Raw genomic sequence first — 18,913 nt, forward strand, 5'->3', positions numbered from 1 at the left:
AATGATTTTTGAGTAAGCGTGAGAAGGCTACAGAACATTTTTTTTGAAGTTATGTAGAGAGAGATTACCAAAATAAGAGCTTTATTTAACTGAAGGATGGAATGTTTGTTGGGAGCTTTTTGGACAGTAGCATTTTCTGATTTTAGTTCCTGTTGTGATAGTGCTGCAGAGCATATACAAAGAGGGACTTGTGTTCTTCTAGTAGTGGAACTGATTTTTATTATATTTTGAAGTCTTCTTAAAAGTGATCGATGTGTGTTTCTTGTTTGAATGACACTGAGCAGAGAAGTGGTTTTATGGATATTCAGAAACTTGTTTTCTGCTCAGACATTAGGTCTGTTTTCAGTTTTGGGAGCCACATTTCTTTTTGTTCTAGGAGAAGACTGGGAGTTAGGCTAACAAAATGGTATTTGTTTGCCCTATCCTTGCAGTGCTTCAGAGAGAATTTTTGAAAGATTAGTGGTACGAGAGAAAATGTTCCTTTAGTCTCTGAAAAGCCAGTGCTCCAGAATTGAATAGTTTGGAATGTTCTGAACTGTGGGAAATGGCACAGAAATTGAAGGAAAGGGAAAAATAGGGCATCTGGTCTGGGCTCTAGCTTTTGTGTATACCCTATAAAACTGTGGGAGGGAGAGGTTGGCTTTATGTAATGATTAACCTATTTTTATAACTTCATACTTTGTCCTTTCTCCCCATTTTCTTTTTGAAAAGGCATTTTATATAGTAGGGGTGGGGTCCCTGTAAGCTAATCTCTCTTACATTAATTTTCAAGCTCTATTAAAAAAAAAGATTACTCAATAGTAGTGGAGAGCTAGATGTATACATGCCAGTAGGTACATATATGCATCATTTGTGCCTGCAGGATGCTTAAGTAACTGCTTAAACAATCTTTGTGTCCTGAGACAGAAAAGGATAAGTTTGCAAATAGGGTGTATTTATGCACAAGTAATTTTTAGATACTTATGCACATGTTTTTTTGACAATTGGCTAATGGAATACAATTCTAAATTTTAATGAAATAGAAGGATTTTTTTTAATGGCAAACCACAGTTAAATCCAAGTATATTTTTTCATTTCTATTTTTGTTATATTAGCCAAGTAACACTAGGGTTGATTGTTAGGCATCAACATTTTTGCTTGTTGAGAAGTTGGTATTTGCCTGCTTAATCGTGGATTTGTGGGGAAAAAAAGACCGATTGAACATAAGAAAATCCTTTTTAATGAGAATGATTAAACACTGGAAGAGGTTGCATGATAAGACAGTAAAATCTCCATCCTTTCAGGTTTTCAGGACTTGACTGGATATCATAGTGGAGCAGTTCATCTGACTCAGTTGTGCTTTTAGCCAGACTGTATGACCTCTAGCGATCCCTGCAAACTAAAGTTTTCCTATGATCCTAATCCCAGTTAGTCACCTCTCCTGACAAATACACGAGCATCCTCATCTGCGGTGTTCTGTAGATTTAAGAAAAATTATTTTTTTTTTAATATAGCTTCTCAGTGCAAGATTGCTCATCTGCCTGGCTTGTGGTTTTTGTTGTTTTTCAGCAGTATTTCTAATTACTAGATGGAAGATGTAGTTACTGTAAAATAAAAGATGTGCCAATGAGATAGAGCTTGAAGTTGTAATACTACCCTAACTGAAACCCTTCTAGTGGATTTCTGTGTTTTTAAATGAACTTTTATTTGAACAAATTAATACCTATCACTATATCCTGTTGGTTAAGCTTTGCCAAAGAAAAAATAATTAAAATCAGTGAATAAGATGATTACATTCCATTTGCTAAAAATCAGTAGTTCTGTTGGCAGATATTAAAAGCGGTAAGAATAAAACAAAACCCTTAAAAGCCAAACACAACTTTCTAATGAGATCATCTTCCCCACCCTACCCCTTTGATGAGGATGTGACCAGTCTGTCAGTTTGGCCACAGCTGCCACTTCTTGAAGCTGTCCCAGATCCCGGAGTCCTGGCAGCTGCACCACCTGGGCATCAACATCTCATCCTATTTTAGGAGAGCTGCCAGACATGTCAGTACTGTGTTAATTTGTGCTCTTTAAATGTCTCTTACGTTTCACAGTTTTCATCTGCTAATGCTTTTTGAGAGCTGAACACATAACTAGTCTTCCAAATGATTGCCTCTGGGAGTGGGAAAAATCCCAAAATGCAGACTCCCCAACTGTTGTTGTTGCAGGTTGAGAAAAAGCTATCACTTTGGGTATTTGGGATGTTGTTTTTTTTGTTTGCTTTAAAATATTTTAATATAGTTGTTGATTAATGCTTTGCTATCTTATTTAAAAAATATGGAGCATCAATTGAATGAGTTCTATGAAAACATGACAATTGTTGGCATTTCTTTTCTAAAAAAAAATGTTAATTCTGGTTTAATTATCCCTCTGGAACTTGTTTTAAGACCTATTAAGAGGAGGAAAAAAAATACTATGTATAAATCAGACTGGTCACTTTTTATAAAACTAATCTGAAACAGATTTTGGAAGTAATAAAACTCTTATAATTCTGAAGCTACATTGTTGTGGGTTGGTTTGTTTGTTTTTCCACTGAAGTGTGGAATTTAAGTAAGAGATGTATCAGAGAGTACAATTTGAATTAAAGTAATGAAATTAAAGATAATCTAAACTAGTGGATTTCCAAGGCATGCTGCCAAGGTTTTTTCTCCCCAAGTGGGAGTTGTATGATTTCAAATTAAAGCTTTAAATATGAAAAGATACTATCATTTTTCTTCATTGTCCAAAGACTGATGGTAAATAAGTGATGACTAATATTTCATATTCTCAGATTTGTCACAGTATCGGGACTGGATTTATCAGCCTTCTGAAAGAGGCTTAGAAACATCAGATTTTCAGATTCCTAATACTGCCTTGGATGCTGCTGGCAGTCCCTGCTCCACACAGGGCAGGAAAATAAAGTTGAAATAAGAGAGCAGAATATACACAATATACACACATCGTTTGATTTAAAACTAACTGGTGATACTGCAAGGTAGATTTGAAGTATTTCAACTATTTAAAACATTTATTAGGTATGGCAGTGAGGCCTGATCCATGTGCCCTGGCATTGTCTGTTGTACCGTGTCTGACTAATCTGGCTGCAGGAAATGCTATTGTGAAATCTCGGGATGAACTTGTATTTTCATTCATGCATATCTGTGTGATGGTAGATGTAATCCTCTTGTACTGTTCTTTTTTTTTGGCAGAACTATTAATGTTCTAAGAGCTTTTTTTTTCCTACCCCAGCTAACTAAAACATTAGTTTTAATTGGAATTACTAATTTTGTTTTCAAATGTGAATCTTTCCTGCATTACCAAATGAGTGAAAACTTTTCCATGTCACAATAAATGCCTGAGAAATTTCAGTAATAATACAGTACAAATATTAGATGAGCAAGAAGATAAAAATATTTTTAGCAGTGATAAAGTTTGTTCAAAACTCTGTAGCTACTGGCAGACGCTACTTGTGATCTTTCAAACTAAGCCATATCTGCAGGATATCTTAATTCAGGAATTGAAACTATTGTACAAGGACATCACTTGTACAGTTAATAAAGCTGTTTAATGACATAGACACTTTAATTCCCTACAGTCTCCTGTTCTAGAAATGAAAGATTTAAAAATTCGTGCTCTGAGTCTTTTCGCCGTCTTTAAGTGGGATTTTTAGCCAAAGTGGAAACTTTCAGTGGTCTGGTATATTTTTACGATCTTGTTTTGCTGCTTTGGTTGCTTTGGTAGATGTTGGGCAATACTAAAGCATTAAAATGCAGGTAGGCTGAAGAAAATAATACTGAACTAGAATGTATTGTACTATATAATGAGCAAATGTAATACATCTTGAGCAGGTATAACTTATTTGGACAGTATGATAAAATGTCTTTGACTGTACCTTTTCATGTGCTAAGAATCAATAGAATATTTAAAGCAACATATATGCTGTTTGTATTCCTCTTTCTAATTAAAATACAGGTTTGCAAATTTCAAAAGACGTGAAATATTACAAATGTGTTGTATGGGGTTTTGGGGTAGTTTGCAAAGTGGCTAAGACAAGCTAGGTGTATCTTCATGCATTTAGTTCTATATTTAATGGGTAGTTTTTGATTAATGTTTTAATTTTTCTATACAGGGACCTTAAAAACAACCTTATTAGTACTATAGATCCAGGAGCTTTTCTGGGACTTTCATCTCTGAAAAGACTGTAAGTAGCTGGTCTTCCCCCCCAGTTTATGGGGGTGAAATAAAAATAAAAACAAACACACAAAATTATTCTATCTTTTTTTGTTTGTCTGTTAGAAGGCGGATATATATCACAGTCACAGAGTTGTAGGGGTTGGTAGGGATCTCTGAAGATTATGTGTGTGTAACTATATAGTTTTGCTGTCTAATACGCACATTTACGTCTATATGTAAATATAAAACAGTCTGCTTTCAGTCTAAAAGAGCTGCTGCTTCAGTCTTCAGACTGAAGAACATCTACTGCCCGTGGCTTGGCAGTCTCACTTGATCTTACTGGCAGTCTCTCTTGTATTATTCCTTTCTTTTAGTATTTCAGTGACTTGAGACAACACTGGGTTGTTCACTCAGAGCTTTGATGCCATCAAGTGTTGCTTTATTAAATGTTAAACTCCCTGTGATTTTTTTTTATTTTTTTTTTGGGTCATAGTGGAACACAAAGTCCCTTGCTATTAATATTACGCTGAAGTTACTATGCTGTTAATGCCGCTTTACTGAAGGCTGTGCCAACATTTCCATTAACGCATTTTTCAGGGATCTATACCTTGGCTGTAAAAATTCTGTCTTAGATGAAACTTGAAAAACAGGATATTGGTGTGACAGCTTTTTTTTTTTTTTAACTCTGTTATTTCAAAATATCTGGGACGGCTTTTAAGTCATGGAAGTCCTAGTAATTCTATTTTTCACAGGCCTTTGCTCAGCGTGCAACTGTGCTCTTAAATTTTCATTGTGTTTATGTATGTTTGTTACTGTTCAGGTGATCTGGCTCAGTGAAAAGGAGATTTTGTTGCCAATTGCACTTTCAGGAACCTCAAAAATAAAGCTGAAGGGCCAATTCTGGAACTTGCAAGCTTAATTTTTATTCCTTATTAAGATTTACCTCGTAAATTATGTAATGTTTATGTATTAATATAAATATTGAAATATTCGTACCTGTATACAGTAAATAAACTGGTGTAGATTCCTTTGGCAGGCTAAAAAAAAATCAGTGAAGTAGCTCATGAATATACCACACAAATGCAAAAATATGCTTCGTAGTGATATAAGCCAAGCCTGTTCTGAGGGGACTTATGTTAAAGGTTAGGCTTATTTTACTGTATATAGGCAAACCATTATTGAGATAGAAATGGGGTAAGGAGTGTGTGTGCATACCAATGCACACAATATAACAATACATTTTGATTTTTGCTGAAAAAGACTAAATGTATATATGGTACATTCCATTACTCATGAATCTTAGTTTAATTACTTCAGTTTGCAGACTTGTATGTCATTTTGAAATGAAATAGTTTATTCTGATTTTTGCTTTTTTTTTCCTATTGATAGAGACCTAACTAATAACAGAATAGGCTGCCTGAATGCAGACATATTTAGAGGACTCGTAAATCTTATTAGACTGTAAGTATAATTTTGTTGTGTATTATTTCACTTAAGTATTTTTCTCATGTAAGTTAACATTCTGTGTTTTAAAGGGACTAGTTTGTTTTAAGTGTGTGCATGAAAGACATGCCCTGTTTGTGGTCAGTAGCAAGCTTAAGATAAAAAGAAAAGGGCAGGGCAGGGGACAGCTAGTGGATACTAGTATGTACTCTGCCTGCTTTGCAATTGTTTTCCAGTTCCTTTACTGGAAAAGTAAAGGAACTGTTTTTTTACTTTTCCAGTTCCTTATACTGGGGGGAAAAAGAGTAGCAGATTGTACAGAATATTTTCTGTAGAAATGTATGTCAGGCTTACACAACCCTGCTTTCTTACCTTAGCATTAGTATGGTTGTGTTTTGCTGCCTTTTTTGCATATTTTGTAAATATTCTTCATTTATTTTAATAAAATAACATCTAAGATTACAGAATGTTTCTTTGTCTTAGCTATTTGTTTCTTACAAACTTTCGCTGTCTTTGGGGGAGAAAAAAAAGGGATGTTTTTGAAGTATCATTGAATTTTTACTATATAATTTTTTTTTTTTTTTTTTTTTTTACAGCATGGTAGTGATGTCAATTCAGTTAAAACAATGAAGTTATTTTAAAAATTCTGGAAGTGTATACTGAATACATGCTAATTGTTTTTAATAAAGTATATGCTACCAAACCTTGTACCCAATCTTAAAAATTCCTCAGCTAAGAAGTATCGGGGAACAGTTTATCTGGGGATTTTTGCTATGCTTTCAAACTTGATACAATTCTTAGTCTTATGAACTATGGCAGCGTGCCATAATAGTTACTTATAGGTTTTAAAAAATAATGCTGTGTTGAAGAGGGATCTTCTTTGTAAGTAAGTTTCACATTAATCTCTCGAGCATGAATTGAAATCATTTTACTTTTATTTCTCAGAAATCTTTCTGGAAATCTGTTTTCTACACTTACACAGGGAACATTTGATCACCTTGGTTCACTAAAGTCTCTGTAAGTATTGCATCTAATTTTAAAATGATCATTTGTGTTTTAAAAAACAATTACATTATTAAAACATGCCTCAGTGTTTTCTTGGAATGGCCTTTTGTGTGAAACAAAAATAGTTGAATCCAAAACTTCCACAGTTTTCCAGATTTTGGTTGAGATTTTTACATTAATGTGAGTGCTTTCACTTGCTAATACTTCAGTTTCTATTTTACTTTTAAATATCATAATAGTACTTTTTAAAGCTTGAATTAAGTGTATAGGAAATGTGCATACTAACATACAATATAAACACACGATACTCTGTGTTTATAGAAAAACCTTCAAAATGTTCAATGTGTTACAAAGGTCTGAGAGAATAACACTATAGCAGCTTCTGGACTTCTGAAGTTTTACTCCGTATGTATGATTCATACATAAATACTTCATATTAAATAGGATCATACATTTATTTAAAACGTATATCTGGAGAAATGCCTATGAAAAAAGACCAAACGGAGTTTCACAAGAGTGTTGGTTTAGTGTTTGAAGTGTTCAGCCTATGATGTGCTATCCTCAAGACATTTGCAAAAATAGAAATAAATTGTTTTTAATAGAGGATAAAACAGTGTAGGCACAATGATCCGTTTTGATCCATTTTAACTATTTCTAAAGAGACTAATTGTTTTTTACTTTGAGTACAACAGACACCTATGGGGGATTTGGTATATTGTTTTAGTAGAAAGCATTAAGCTCTACAGAGATTTTTATGAATCAATGGAAAGCCTTATGTGATTTGCATATAAAGCAGAATAAAACTATCGTTAAAATTGTGTGAGTGGTGGCTCTCGTAATCGAAATAAATGAGGATGCTTTTTATATTTTTGTTGATTTTAATGTTAAAGCATTTGATTGCTAAATAAACCTTTTGTCGATGAAGCGTGCTCTTAAGTCATGGTGATGCATATTCAGGCACATTATTTAAAAATTACTAGAAATTATTTCATACGCAAGTATTAGATGTTATCTGTATTTACTGAGAGGATTACATTTCTTGAGGATTGTTTACTTTTGACATGACACCAGAGCTTGCAGAGTACCTTCCAATATGTGGTAGTAGGCCAGGCGGCTGTGTTGTGGGGTTTGGTCATCTGTTGACAGCGTGTCTGCGCCTGCGAGAGGCATCTACAGCTGTTCTGTAAAGCTTTCAGGCCTCTGAGTGTCTCATTTCATCATTGTGAATACTCATTTTGCGTTGCAGAGAATTTCAGACTGATTATCTTCTTTGTGATTGTAACATACTCTGGATGCATCAGTGGCTAAAAGAAAGAAATATAACTGTACGTGAAACTAAATGTGCATATCCCAAATCACTGCAGTCACAGACGGTGACGGGTGTTAAGCAGGAGCTTCTGACCTGCGGTAAGCACTTCTGACAACTGACACTTATTAACACAGTAGCAAATGCATTAGAAAATATTAGTGAACAGGCTTTTTTAGTTTTATTTCCTTGAAATAAAGCACTTGTATGGAATGTGGTAATAGTGATTTGTTTTTAAAGACTTGGTTTTATTCCTTGTCCAGTGTTATTTGCTTTTTGGAAATAAGTTTTTGATTACAGATATTAGTATGTAGAAATTAAGGATGAGTGGCGATGCCTGGAGATAAACTCCTTTTCCTTCTAATACTTGTTTTAAGTGATTTTTACCTAAACTTCACAAGAGGAATCAGAAACTGTTATTATTTTTTCCCCAGTCTAGTTATCTGCCTTCTCATATACACAAATATTTCCAAGCCAAAGTCTGAAGTTAAAAGGTCTTCATCTTATCACTGATTTTATTTTCTGGTATTTTATATATATTTTTAATTTTGTTGTTGTTTAGTTTCCAATGCAAATAAATAAAATTGGGGTAGGGAGAGTCAGTGTAATAATTTTCTGATTGGTTATGTGATTAAGATGCATACAAGAAAAACTTGTGAGAAAGTAGCTTTATTTAAGAAGAAGAGGGAATACCACTACACTGGGTTGTTCTTAAAGCTTTCTCTTATTAGAGAAGGACCAGAGTGCACACTGAACTACTCAGATTATTTTTTTGACGGGTTCAGGAAATGCTTGGCAGTCTTCTGTGCCTAACAGTAGATCTGCCTCAAATAACCTTTCAGGGTATGTCCTATGGCTTTAGGAAAGGAGGAAAAAAACATTGTATTACCTATAAATTACAGTCTGCTTGCCAATAGTGTTTCAGAATAACTGAGATGTTTATAGAAGTGGCTTGCTTTTCTTTGTCAGACTTCTGCTAGAGAAGCGCATGGGTAGATCTGGCATAAGCATCAATTGTGCTCTGCCAGTGGAAGAGGATATCCTGAGAAGAGGACAAACAGCTGAGAAGAGGAATATCAACTTCATAAGCATAGTATTATATATATGATTTTCAAATATTAATGTTGAAAAATTTTAAAGAAATAAAATGCATAGGGATATTCTTCTTTCAGATTTATATTCATTCACGTGGATGTAGGATAGCAAATGACTTCGGGAATGTACTACATTAAAGGAATACTTTTTTTTTTTGAAAAAGGATATAGTTTGAATTTCTGATGCATCAGATGTGGCTCTTTGCATATAAATTTTGCAAATTGTAGCTTCCAGTGCGATTGAATCAATAATTGATATTGATGAATTATTATTATTGATTGTTAATGAATTATTATTATTATTGATAATGAATTTGTCTCGTTTTCTGAAGAATGCTTATAAAACATTTCTGGTGTTAATTATGCTTTTATTTCTTGAATTTCTAGAGCCTCCTCTTGAGTTACCATCTTTCTATATGACTCCATCTCACCGCCAGGTTGTTTTTGAAGGAGATAGTCTACCCTTCCAATGTATGGCTTCGTATATTGATCAAGACATGCAAGTCTTGTGGTACCAAGACGGAAAGATAGTGGAAACTGATGAATCCCAGGGTATTTTTGTTGAAAAAAACATGATTCATAACTGCTCACTGATTGCAAGGTAAATCACTATGGAGAAAGTGTATTCCCCTACCTCCCTTCTACCCCTCAGCCCCCCAGCAGTTTCTTGCTGGGTACATAGATGTCCTGGTTTCAGTTAGAACAGAATTAATTTTCTTCCTAGTAGCTGGTGGAATGCTGTGTTTTGGCTTAGGATGAGAAGAGTGCTGATAACACCCCGATGTTTTAATTGTTGCAGAGCAGTGCTTATACCAAGCCAAGGACACCTCAGACTTTCGCTCTGTCCTGCCAACAGGCAGGCTGGGGGTTCAGTAAGAGCTGGGAGGGGACAGACCCAGGACAGGTGACCCGAACTAGCCAAAGGGGTATTCCATACCATCTGACGTCATGCTAAACAATATATAGGGGTGGCTAGCCGGGGGGAGGGGGCCAGACTGCTCGGGGTTAAGCTGGGCATCGGTCAGCGGGTGGTGAGCAATTGCATTGTGCATCACTTGCTTGTACATATTATTAGTAGTAGTACTATTATCATCATTGTATTATTATTATTATTATTATTATTATTATTATTATTATTATTATTATTATTATTATTATTATTATTATTATTATTTTCCTGTCTTATTAAACTGTCTTTATCTCAACTCACGGGCTTCACTTTCCATTTCTCTCCCCCGTCCCAGAGAGGGAGGGGGGAGGGTGAGTGAACGGCTGCGTGGTGTTTAGCTGCCAGCCGGGTTAAACCACGACAGTAGAGAAACATCCTTGCAGGGACATAGTAACAGTTAAATCAGGTAATTTAAGATATCATGTATGATATTTCTAACTACTTAGGAGGGAGCTCTAGAGATCGCGTAGCTGACACGTGTACACACGCACACGCACACACACACACACACACATGGATTTAACATTGCATTTCACATAAGACAGCTTCGTGGTACGATACACTTGTAATTTTACCATCCTAAGACTGCAAGAATGGGGTTTTTAAGTGAACTCATGAATTGTTCCCTCTTCCTTTGGACTACACCACAACTGGTAATACGGAAGTTCTCCATCAGATCTGTATCATTTATTCCACCTACAACAGATTTTTGATTTTTCACTGTCTACAAAGTGATTATATATTAAGTAATCATATTAGTAAATAAGGGTGTTAACTTTATCACAAATTATGCATTTGGAATATTATTTTAGTTTGGCATTTCTGCAACAACTATTAAAAATTTGTTTTAAGAACAGTGGTAATAATTAATGGAATTCAGTCTTCTCATCTCTTCTTTCAAAAGTCAAGGAACTTTTTCTAATGGCCATTTTCTTTCTTCACTGCCTTGTCGTAATTGAGAGCTAGAAGAATAGAAAACATTTCTTTGTTAATCACAGTGCACTTATAGCTGTGATCTTACAAGATTACTCACAGTTCTGTGTAACTGGTTGTTTCTTCCACTGTCTTTCTGTACTTGCTTAATCCTTTTGATAAAACTTACGGGAATCTTGTTGCAAGACTGGGGTTTTTGTTTGTTTATTTTGTCTTCCCAGTGCACTGACAATCTCAAACATTCAGGCTGGCTCCACAGGAAACTGGGGTTGCCACGTACAAACCAGACGTGGGAATAATACGAGGACAGTAGACATTGTGGTATTAGAAAGCTCTGCGCAATACTGCCCTCCAGAGAGGGTTGTGAACAATAAAGGAGATTTCAGGTTGGTAACATCACTTTTTCTCAGAAAAAGTCTGTTTACTTCTGTTTTTAACTCAAACATTATTGCTTTAAAGGCACCTAAATTAAATGGATGTTCATTTGTAAGTGATAAATTTTTAGCTGTTCATGGTTAGCATGTGTTGAAAGAAATGCACACAACTGGAATACTAAACTTTTGAGCTTGTAAACTCACATCTTTGTAATAAATGGAAATTAAACTATGATATCATGATATATACAATTTAAATTATTAGAATAGATTAAAACTTTTAAAATGAGCTGTAAGTTAGAGTTAGAATGCATACTGATGGATTGGGTTTTCCACCAGGTTGTCATTCTGGTTTTTAAAAACTTTTCCTGCTTTCATACGACAAAATAACTGTATAAGAAACAGTCTTGTGTTTTTTTTTCCCTGAATATTCAAGTGAATATTCAGAATGTTGCTTCCTTTTTATGATTGTTGGGATTGTAGTGCTAGTTCTGATATTCCATTGTGTTGGATATTGCAGATTATGTTGTCTTTTTGTTCTTACCTCTTCACCTGTTTTCCCTTTTCTGATCTTTCTGCTGCTGGTCACTCTAACAACACGTTACTCCTGGAGGTGCCAGCTGTAACAGATAGCTTCTGTATAGATTCTCTGTATGTAAGGTAATTCCCTTTATAATACTCTCTGTTGTACCTCCCTACAGTAGCTCCTGCTGAGAATTAGTGTATGTCATAGCATATGTTTTCACTACAGGTTGTAGGGTTTCTTAACGTTGTGATAACTGCTTTTCATTTATGTTCCTTTATGCTGCTTGGCTATGTTGATCTGTTTACATTAATAAACTTTCTTCCTTTCCCTGTGTACATTAGGGCTCTTTAAAGTTGTCTTTATGTAGAAATAATCTAAGGCCATTAACATTTTAAGAAATTAAAAGCAAGTTAAAGCATGTTGCTGAGACGTAGTTTATGGGGGGAGAGAAGACATGCTTTCAAGTACAAAAGGCCTTCTCCAGTTCTAGCAAAAATTCAGGTAAAGCCCCAGCTGAGAACATTTGTGTTGAGTTCATCTTCTTGTTCATCAGCTGGACGTTTTTGAGGAGAAAGGTAGTGGCCATCTGGGTACTAGGGAACTGTTAGTGGGGAAGAAACATTAAGATCAACTTGCTGCACAGAGGCAATTTGGAATTACTGAAGAGTTTCACTTTCACGTTATAATGAATTATTTATGTAGGAAACAGTGTGAATATCTTCCTTTTACACTGTAGTGGTTCCTACTGCAGGGATGAGCGCTACATTAGCAAATGAGAACTTCCTGCTCAAGATAAAAGGTGAAGAAAGTCAAACAGATGCATGCTGTATTCATCAAAGAACATACACATCTATTTAAATCACTTACGCTTTTTTTATGATGCAAGTGTGAATTGTTCTTCTTTGATTTGCCATTAGAGGTGAAAACAGATGGTAAAGGCTTTTTTCAAAGTGTTTTCCATTAAATTAACCTGTGCAGTTCAATGACTGTTGAGTGTAATAGGATTTACCCCCTCTGGAATTCAGTGGAAAGAAATAAGGGAAAGAAATAAGATTTCAGGGAATGTTCAGCTTATCAAAAGCTTCACTGTGTCTGAGTTCACTATAACAGTCTTCCATTTGTAGTTTAGGTAGAGTAATAATAAAGAGTAATTTTTCACCTTTGAGACCATATGGAAATATGGCTTTGACTAGTGAGAAAATGGTTCTGAGCAGATGGCTGTAAATGATCCTAGGTGAATTTGATTTTATAGTTTTTTAGTTGGAACTGGCTAGTCATTTTAGCTGAGAAGCTGCTTCAGAATTGGCAGCTAGATTTTTATCCTTTCAAAGATAGGAGAGTGAAGTGTCGTGACGGAGAATGTTTGTCTTTAGTTGGTGCAGTAATGATGGTTTAGCATGAGTTCATAAGGATTAGGTAAAAGCTGTCTCCATCATGGGAATCGTTTTTGTTGTGTTTTTTAATATAAGTATTCTTTTAAGTCTTAGCAGACATCCCAGAATACATTACAATCCATGAATGAATAGAAAATATAATTTGTATGTTAAAATATAACGTATTGCTTCTGCTTCGGTAAATCCTTTAAGTGTTGTTTGGCATAACTTTCTGCTGGTAGTTGATAGAATTCTGTCATAAATGTAAGAATTATCCTTTTGAAAACTGTTACAAGGTTAAATTAATCTTAAAAATGTAATTGTTATGTTGAATTTAGAAAATTATTAGATATAATAATAAAAAATATTCGACTACTTGCAAGCTAATGAAATTACGGTATCAAAACCCATTGTTACTAAAAGTTATTGTTCAAAGAAATGTTTTCAAAACAGCATTAAAAATAAGCATGAAAGAAAGAATGCTTCTATAACCTCATGGTCTGGCTTTTTCTTTCTGAAATTTAAATTACAGTGTATAAATATAAATGAATCCTATTTTTCCCCACAGCTGTCTACTCATGTATATATGATAGATTTTGAGCACATAATTATAAACAGTGATGAAGTAAGAGTTAATACAGTCCAAATGTTCACTTCTGCTAGCATCGGTTAAAGTGTGGAAGACATTCAAGCGTAGGCTCCCAAGAAATGAAGAATGCAGCCAAAGTTACACAGCCTTTGTTCCATGATGAGAATTTCATATCGCTGTTCACCTTTTGAACCCTGCTTCAGGGAAGAGCAGAGTACCTCATCTCATGCACGTACTGGGGAGGGAAACAGTTTATGGCTGAGAACAGTTAAGATTAACATTCACTAAGGAAAAATGGGGAACTAGGGAAGCGTAGCTACAGCTGGAGTCAGTTCCCCTATCTGATTCACTGCTGGGCTACAGAGAAACTTACACCTGCACATGGAGTACTGGGACCAGGAGAGGGAAAAGGGCAAGGGACTTGAGTTCCCCAGAAGGTGCTTTTAGTGACTGTGTTTATTTCTATTGGTTTTGCATATGGGAAGTTATGGCAGGAAGCTTGGGAGTTTAAACTGGACATAAACAGTAGGCCGTTTAAGTGGAAAGCTTTCTAAATCATTAGATACATAATGTATGAGCTTTATTAGCAAATTGTTTCTGTAAATGATTAAATTTGCTAGAAAAGTAGTAGTGGCTATATGACTTTCTGATGTTGCCAGTCTTCTTTTGAGAAGATTGTGGTAAAAGACGATAAAATGCTCTGTAGGGAGATGAATGAAAAGTAAATGCAGTAGGAATAAAGGAATGGTGACAAAAAGGAAAGAGATGCATAAAAAAATAAGGGGAGTATAGAGATGTACAAAGAGAAAAGAGACAAACCATCTTGTGATCATCTAATAATCTTTGTTGAATTAAGGAATTAGTGTTACACTGAAACTCATTCTTCCCATTTAACAGCTGCGGAAGTTCCAGAAGCTATATATAGCTTACCAATGATACTTGCTTAGAAATGTGATATTTAAATGTAATAATTAAAACTGTTGCTGGAAAAAAAAAAAAAAAAGCTTTTTAGTTGAATCCTGCTGTTTCACTTTTTTCTTTTTTTTTTTTCCCCTAATGTTCTGAGTAGTGAGCAAAGGAATTGAACATGCCATTTTTCGATTAAAATATTTTCCTGATCTTCTTGGAGGTCATGTCACACAACATCTGGTAGGACCGCAGAGTTCAAGTTAGTATAACACCACGTGGCGCTCAGTCTGTAATGCAGCGTATTCAGTCAAAACTGAGGCAGCCACACTTCAACTTAAAAGCCTTTGGAAAAATACAACTTCTAGAAAATTGTGTGTAAAGAGACATAGATATACCTTTAAAAGTGCTGGCATTGATGTAGAAACCTAATCTTAAAAAAAAAAAATAAAATTGTTTTTGTCAAGGAAATAGCATTTTGAAATTTTGATATCGGTATTTCTGGAAACCCGAATCTTTGCTTTCTGGAAGCTGTGTTTTGGATGTATTCCCCAAAGTGTTCGTGGGCCTGCATGTCGTCCAGTATCTGTTAACTGATTCTTCAGTTGTCTTTTAGCTGCTTGTTTTCTGTTTACTTCATCCTCTGAAGGCTTTTTGTATCCATAAGAAGTAGGAGCTTAGAAATAACTCAACTTTTTAGTTGTTTTTCCCCAAATCCACACAGATTGGGCTGTTTTGATTTGCCCATGCAGGAATTTCAGTGATTTGGAAATATTTATCATGTATAGTATATATTGTACTCCCTTACTCACTTCCCAGCAGATCTGTAACTTGCTCTGTCCACGATCAGTTGTCCAGACATGATCCAACACCATTAATTCTGTTAGCTTACAAGGATGCACATAATGTTGCTCTAAGTTTGCAACTGGGATTGCAGCACTTAACAGAGGCTGCTGTGATTTTCATAAGAAAGGTTTTGTCCTTTCTGCTGGCTTTCCCTCTCTACAGGAGATACGATAAATAATTACAGAATCTATACCTACTTTTTGAAATTGTTTACATTGTGTAAAATACCAGTACATAATTGCTGGCATTTTAAATCTCTGCTTTTTTTTCATCTTCTTTTTAACATCCTCTATTGCCATTAATTCTGGTATAAGTTTTCCTTCCTGATATAGGTTGAATAATGACCCTTTTGTTAATTTCTTGAAGTGGCCCTTGAGGCATGTGTACTAGGCTGAATGAGGCTATACTACAAGACCCAAATAATCACCTTTCTTCTCATCTAGTACTCAGATATTATGGCGATGGTCATATGAAGTCTCCGTATCTTAATTATGTCACTGCAGTATGGCAAATTGATTTGTAATGCCAAGCTGTTAGAAATGCACAAAAATTTAACCCTGTATTTCCTTTTTTGGTTTATTGTAATTATATTGTCTAATCTTTTCCATTAGATTCCTTACTGACTTTTGATTTTTTGTGGTGATGCCGTGACTCATGCATTTTAAGGATTCTGTCATTTTAAGCTATCATTTTGTTAGTTGCTTGTTTTGACCAAACCAAAGTAATCTCTGCCAAAATGCCTGCAATGCTTTTCTTCCGCTGCTGAAGGTGCTTGGAGTTGACTAGAAGTTCACAGGAATTTGAGATAGAGAGGACTTTCAGGATACTGGAGATGGTTAATGTATTGCATCATGTAAGACAATTTGATCATAAACCATTCCCTGGAATTGTTGTTTATCACAGAGTACTCTGATACTAGAACTCAACTTCTATGTTTTGTTAATATTATTTACATTTTACTTCCCTGAAATGGAACGATTTTTAAGGTATTTACTCCAGTCTCCTTCAAATGCAGAAATTTGTATTTTTTTCAAATTTAGGTAATTTGTTCCGCAAATCTGTTAATTTAGATAATAGCAGTGATTAATTGGCCGTTTACTGACATACAGTCCAGAGATATGAAGAAAAAATAACTTTTTTCCAGTTTTTGGATACAACTGCTGTGTGTAAAGATAATAGAAATTTTTAAGACTGAGAAGTGTGTTGGTTCTTCAGGCTCTTCAAAGAGCTTGCTTTGGCTTGACTTGATTATGGTACAGAAAGCCCGGGGTGATGGAATGAAGCTTTCTTTTGCTGTTGGTTTTAGTTGTACCGTATATGTTAGCTTGTGAGATTTGAGATACCTGGCTTTTTGTATTGTAGGTATATGTGGTTTTGCTTTCAATTTTAAGCATTAGTGTTCTGAATGTAAGCAATATTTTATTCATATCTTACTGGGGAGAGGGCAGGAAGCATGGCAGACTGGCTGGCATTTCTTGTCCTTGCCTTTCTCAGTGTTGCAGCTTAATCCAATTGTTGTTTCTTTATATTCTTATATCTCTTTTGAAACAGTTCTTAGGTTTTGAATGTGTATTGCAATTTAACTTTGTGTTTATTCTTACTCATTTTTACCTGTGTATATGAATCTATAGATATACAGTAAAATTACAGAAGAGAAAATGGAGAATATTCAGGTTTCCTTAATCTTAGTTCTCTGTCACTTTAGTTAAAGGAATCCTGTCCTATTTAACATTATCAACATTTCCCTCTCATGTTAATTTCTATTTGGTATATGTTTGGTTGCAAAATCAGTCAGTGGTAGTACTACTACCACTGTTTCAGAATTAGTTTGAAAGTTGTTTTCTGCAGTTTAGTGTTAATACGAATGAAGTCACTGATGAAGTTAGTGATGCATGTGAACAGGACAAGTAGAAAATTTCAGCGCTTGCTACTGTATTTTTAACAACTATTTATATAGCTTTAATACAGTTTTTTTCATGAAATAGGCTTGTTTTCTTTTAGAAGAAAATCTGTAAACTGTTCCTAGCAATTGTATGAGCACCTTTTTCACTCCACCTGCAACCTTATGAAAGAATGAAGAAAAGCTTGCAGGCATTAGTACTCATTTTGTTAATAGTGCTCAAATATGAACAGCTTGAAAGGACTGAAGGCGAGCCAAGGTGGCCCTTTAAATAGTTTAGAGATGCTTAGTTTTGAGTGTCTCTTTATTTCATGTTGTAGTGCTTAATCCTTTTATTTACTTGTCATGTAAATTTGTCTTTTTTTTTTTTTTTTTTGGTTTTTGCTTCTGACTCCCCAGGTGGCCTAGAACATTGGCAGGCATCACAGCCTACCTGCTGTGTACACGTTATTCTGCTGGCAGTGGGATATATCCTGGCAACTCACAAGATGAGAGAAGAGCTTGGCGCAGATGTGACAGGGGAGGATACTGGGCAGAGGAGGACTATTCTAGGTGCCAATATGCAAACGATGTGACTCGAGTTCTTTATATGTTCAATCAGGTAATTTGTTTGTATCTATGAAATCAAATTCTTTAATGAAAACAAAAACTCAGAACCCTACTTTTCCATTTCTTTTACATAGGTAAAACTGATGGGTCTTGGTTGAATTATGAAAAAAGAATGACTCTGAGTATGCAAGAACTCATAGGTTTATGTTAAGAGCTTGATCTATTTTGGATGCCCCAAGTTTGAGAGCATGAGGAAATTCTATTCCTTAGTGTGCTTGTGTAAAGCTTAGAGAGGCTGAATGGTACATGTCTTGAATATATTTGTCAGCTGGATGCCCTATTCTGCCTATGTTCTGTAAGGAAACAAGGCAGGTTCAATTTGTAACAGAACAGCTATTTTCATTATAATAATCATAGAGTGGCCAAATGCTGCTCAGCCTCTGTTGCAGTAAGCCTGTAATAGTTTTTTGTGGTTAATGAGAGTTTACGAGTAAAAGTAGCAATTATTGCCTAGGCCTCTATAATCTGATTGTATTTACTAAAAAAAAAAAAAAAATAGTGTAGCTTTGAAACAATATTTTTCTGCTCAAGCTACTTTTGAGGCTTATCTCTAGCTAATGCATGCTTCTGGTACATCACTGCAAAACAGTGTATGTAAACCCTGTGTGTATAGGTACTAGGGAACATCAACACAGTGCCTAGGGTCAGATCAGTAGCACCTGTGCAACAGAGGGGAATAGGGAGGTCTGAGAAATTTAGTTATTTGTAATACAACTATACCTCTTGAGTTGATGATATTGGTAGCACAGGCCGTGGTGCTTGTCTGACCTCAGGGAGGGATTACCGCATTTCATCAATTCACAACATTTCCTTGTGTGAGCTCATATTCCTTTAGAGAAAACTGTGCATCAGAAGCACCGCACCCTCTATACGGGAGTTAAGAT

The 18,913-nt window shown here is 35.1% G+C and overlaps 1 protein-coding gene across 1 annotated transcript in view; it reads left to right on the plus strand.

The window, feature by feature from the left end:
• The window catches only part of ADGRA3 (adhesion G protein-coupled receptor A3), a 54,792-nt gene that overhangs the window by 18,178 nt on the left and 17,701 nt on the right, over window positions 1–18,913 (plus strand). Inside the window, exons 3-9 of the mRNA XM_082758842.1 lie at window positions 4,133–4,204; window positions 5,566–5,637; window positions 6,565–6,636; window positions 7,871–8,031; window positions 9,412–9,625; window positions 11,128–11,292; window positions 17,820–18,021. Coding sequence (XP_082614968.1) covers window positions 4,133–4,204; window positions 5,566–5,637; window positions 6,565–6,636; window positions 7,871–8,031; window positions 9,412–9,625; window positions 11,128–11,292; window positions 17,820–18,021 — 958 coding nt within the window. The remainder of the gene's footprint in view (window positions 1–4,132; window positions 4,205–5,565; window positions 5,638–6,564; window positions 6,637–7,870; window positions 8,032–9,411; window positions 9,626–11,127; window positions 11,293–17,819; window positions 18,022–18,913) is intronic.

Source organism: Aythya marila, assembly GCF_965140915.1.
Source record: "Aythya marila genome assembly, chromosome: 4".
Lineage (NCBI taxonomy): Eukaryota > Metazoa > Chordata > Aves > Anseriformes > Anatidae > Aythya > Aythya marila.